The sequence below is a fragment of the Stegastes partitus genome, unplaced genomic scaffold (genome assembly GCF_000690725.1).
Source record: "Stegastes partitus isolate 25-593 unplaced genomic scaffold, Stegastes_partitus-1.0.2 Scaffold64, whole genome shotgun sequence".
In the NCBI taxonomy this organism is placed as follows: domain Eukaryota; kingdom Metazoa; phylum Chordata; class Actinopteri; family Pomacentridae; genus Stegastes; species Stegastes partitus.
Window position 1 is genome coordinate 223,199 of NW_007577795.1, and position 4,605 is coordinate 227,803.

The window sequence follows — 4,605 nt, forward strand, 5'->3', positions numbered from 1 at the left end:
TATGCAAGTATAAACACCATGGGAATGTCCAGCCATCATACCGCTCAGTAAGGAGATGGGTTGTGTGTCCCAGAGATGAACATGTTTGTGTGTATCAACCCCAGAACAAAAGCAAAAGACCTTGTGAAGATGCTGCTGAAGCTGGAAAGATTGTGTCATTATCCACAGTGAAACCAGTCCTGAACTGACATAGGCTGAAAGGCTACTCAGAGAGGAAGAAGACATTACTCCAAAAGCAACATAAAAAAGCCAGATTCCAGTTTGCAAATGCACACAGGGACAGAGACCTTCATTTATAAAGACCTGTCCTGTGGTCTGATGAAACTACAATTGAACTCTTTGGCCATAATGACCATTGCTACATTTGGAGGAAAAAGGGGGAAGCTTGCAAGTTTGAGAACACCATGGTTGGGATGGTGTGAAGTACGAGGGTGGCAGCATCATGTTGTGGGGGTGTTTTGCATAAAGAGGGACTGGTGCATTTCACAAAACAGATGGCATCATGAGGAAAGAACATTAGATGGAAATATTGAAGCAACTTCTCAAAACATCAGGCAGGAAGTTAAAGCTTGGGCACAAACAGGTCTTCCAAATGGACAATGACCCTAATTATACTGCCAAATTAGTTACAAAGTGGCTTAAGGACAACAAAGTCAATGTTTTGGAGTGGCCATCACAAAGCTCTGATCTCAATCCTGTACAAAATTTGTGGGCAAAGCTGAGAAGGTGTATGCGAACAATGCGACCAACAAACCTGACTCTGTTACACCGGTTCTGTCGGGAGGAATGGGCCAGAATTCTATCAAATTATTGTGAGAAGCTTGTGGAAGGAAACCCCAAAATATTTGACCCAGGTCATACAGTTTAAAGGCAACGCTACCAAATACTAAGGAAAAGTTAGTAAACTCTTAACTTTGAAGAAAGTAATAAAAAATTATCTAAAAATTTCTCTCTCATTATTCTGGTGTTTAACAAATCCTAACTGACCTTAAACAGACAAATACTAAGTCACATTTAATGTCAGATAGTGAGAAAAAAAAAAGTTTATGGGTCTTTAAACTGTGTATGTAAACTTGTGGTTTCAACTGTACATGCATTTGTCGGTCCTGTTCCCAACATTATATATTCCAGGTGTGTCACACCTCTTACATACATCAGAGGGATGAAAAGGCAAAAGATACAGCAAAGATGCAGCTGTGCATCCTCACTCATAGAGGACATCACTCATCGAGGAGCCTCTCTCCTGAACATGCATTTTAGGAATTGAGAAGGTGACACGCTACGACTGATTTTCAGTTCACAGATAGGAGGACGGAGGAGATGAGGAGAATGAAAAAAAGACAAATGAGATTAACCTTCTGACTCCATAGGATTGAAATAAGTCAGCCAGGGGTGGCTCTGTCAGACACTTTCTGATCTACACAAAATGAACGACATTTTGTGGGTCTCTATACACATTGAGGGTACGTAATCAGGTCCAAAAAAAACAAACTAAAACTGAACTCTCAGTCTTGGTTTGGATCGTATACATCTTTGTCTCCAGTGACAAAATATTTTTCCAAAGACATACTCCTTTGAAACAGTCTGAAACATCTATATTTTTAGGATTTGAATTTGTACTGCTGAATGTAAATTCTTAATTCATAAACATGTATTCTTACTGTCTATGAAGATTCTCAGTCATCCAGGTCATGGTTATTCTCGTAGTTTAACCGTAGCAACTGGACTTGCTTGAGTTTCCTGAAGACGTTTCACCTCTCATCCAAGAGGCTTCATGTGGAACTCCCAGTCAGTCAGATCTGATGAAGCCTCTTGGATGAGAGGTGAAACATCTTCAAGAAACTCAGGCAAGTCCAGCTGTTACGATTAAACTACGTGAATGTATTCTTATTGACCTTGATATAAGTGCTGTTGAAAAGTGTCGCTCTTTCTGGGCATGAAAATCTTAAAAAGGACATTAAATTCACAATGAGTCAAACATTTATAGATGCAAGCATTTGGGATGTTTGCCATGAAAGCACTGAGACCTAAATTGCCAACTTTTCTCTCACATGGCACTTGAACAATTTTTCATGTACCTGACACACATGAAAACTGTCTGTCTTTGCTCACCATCTTGTCAGGTAAATAAGAAAACCTTGTTCTTTAGTTCAAGTACAGGACAGCAGGGAGCAGCGGTGAGCTTTTTCTCTGTTATTTTTCACACAGTGAGAAACATTTTGGGATGATGCACCTCAACATTTAAAATACCAAATAAGATGTAACCAAGAAAACACAGCGAACAACGTAGAGATTGTGTAGAAACATGTTTTTGTTCTTCTTTTTTAAAAAATTGATACAAATACACAAGATACAGATACAAAAACTTGAACTGCTGAGTGCTGACTGTGTCGCCCAGTAACAAATTGCACCTCATGTGGCAGAAGAAACACTAATAAATACACACATGCAACAAGTATCTATCAGCTGGAATGCACAAAAACACCAAAGAGCTGCTTGTGTAAACGGACTACAGAGAAACACATTTTTCGTCGTGTCTTTAAAAAAACAAACAACAACAAAAAAAAACTATATAAAAAGGAAAAAAGGGGGAAAACCAGAAAAGCGATTCAGCTGAAAAGGGTTAATGTTTTTTTTCTTTTCCTCTTAACCGTGACAAGCTCCTGAGACCTGTGTGGAGGAAACACTTCAGTTCAAGTGAAAAATCTAATCTAAGTCTGCACTCAAAAAAGACAGTAATGGTTGTTTTATTTGTGATCTGGGAAAGAGGGGATGACTCGTCCCGCTAGGAGCTTTGCGTGCTAAGAGCTCTCACACAGCTTTGCGGTGGTACTCCGGGGGGGCAACCTCGTAGTCGCTGGCACTGAAGAGTGTGGACGAATTCTTCACCAGGTACCTACAAGAAACGTATGATTCACTGTCACTTTAGAGCAAGGTTGAAGTGGTTGCTGCTGGAAACAATTTGTCACTCAGCAGCTGTTGTGTAAATACAAATAAATATTTTTAAAAACATACAAAACTGACACGACTTAAGATGTTTCTGAGTAAAGGTAAGACGTTTCAAGATATGCAAAACATCTTCATGGAAATCATTTTGCAGGACAGTTGTGTTTTCTTAGATTTACACTGGAAACCCAGAAAACAACAACACTGTGGGTCGCTTGGTGAAGATCCTCAAGGCTACATCTAATGTGATTGCTTTGTACACATTCTATAAAATGCTACATTGATGGAAGAAAATGTTTGTGAGCTTTTGTGTTAAGATTTCTCAACGAGTTTGTTGTCCCCTCTCCTCCATAGGCGGCGCGCCTCTTGTGTGTTCTCAGCATGTAGGGCATCAAAATAATGTGAATCGGCACAATTACTGAAGAAAAGAAAACCCTTCTACAACCATTCATAACATTTCTACTCCAAGAGCTAAAGCTGAAGAGTTCAGAATCTGTATAAAAATGGCAGGTCTCTTTTGCTCAGAATTACTGCATTTTCCTTTTCACTCTGTTTCTGACATTGCATAAGTACCGCATTATAGAAAATTCTATGTAATATATATCCCATTCCTAAACTTCATGTTACGTCCTTATTCAGTTACTGCATTTAGTCCAGTCAGTGTACGTATGTCAACAGTTTAATTCAGATCAAATCATTCAAATCATTGAGGAAACATCTTGAACTTTGTCATGTTTTTTAAACCATTCCTGAACAATATTTGCAGAGTGGCAGGAAGCTTTATTCTGCTGAAGAAGTCATCAAGGGATAGTTTATATGAAGGGGCGTAAGCCATTGACAACAACATTTAAGTAGACGGTGCGTGGCCAAGTCACATTAGCATCAATGCAGGATTAAACTTTTGCGGGCAGAACCTTGTCCAGAGCATCACGCTTGCCTCTGCCTGCTTAACTTTTTCTCATTGTGCATCCTCTTGTCCGGTAAACAACACAGAAGCATGCTGCTGTTCACATGACGTAAAAGAAAACGTGATTCATCACCAGGCCACCTTCTTCCATCGCTCCATGGTCTAGTTCTAACACTCACATGCTTTCGGCGGGTCAGGGGTCATTATGTGCTCTGCTCTGCAGCTACACAAAAAGCTATAAATGCTCTGTTTGCTCTGACACGTTTCTATCACAGCCATCATTAAGGTTTTCAGTCGTGTGTGCTACAGTAACTTGCTTGTGTGATTGAAAAACATGTCCCAGCCTTTGATCCTCAGCACAGTCCTGTTGCTGGTTCACTGGTTGTTCTTTCTTGGACTACTTTTGGTTTGTACTAACATCTGCATATTGGGAACATGACACTAGACAAGGCGAGTCATTTTGTAGACGATTTGACCCAGTTGCCTCACCGTCACATTCTGGCCCTTTTAGAAGTCTCTCAGATCATTAGACTTGTCCATTTTTCCTGCTCCCAAAACATCAACTTCAAGCACTGACTGTTCACTCACTGGCTAGGTTATTCCACGACTTGACAGTTGCCACAGTAACGAGATAATCAACGGTCTTATACTTTGGGTTATATTTTCCCCCTATTTGCAGAGAACTTCAGGTCTCTCCTGCGGTGGGACTGCCATGTATTTATGCCTACTCTTACCTTAATGGCCCACTGGCA

General features: G+C 40.2%; 1 protein-coding gene across 1 annotated transcript in view; it reads right to left on the minus strand.

Annotated features, from left to right (window-relative positions):
- Positions 1–2,289: 2,289 nt before the first annotated feature.
- Positions 2,290–4,605, minus strand: part of LOC103353194 (mortality factor 4-like protein 1) — a 13,105-nt gene continuing 10,789 nt past the window's right edge. Inside the window, exon 12 of the mRNA XM_008276044.1 lies at positions 2,290–2,896. Within this exon, the coding sequence (XP_008274266.1) occupies positions 2,812–2,896 (85 nt within the window). The 3' untranslated portion in view covers positions 2,290–2,811. The remainder of the gene's footprint in view (positions 2,897–4,605) is intronic.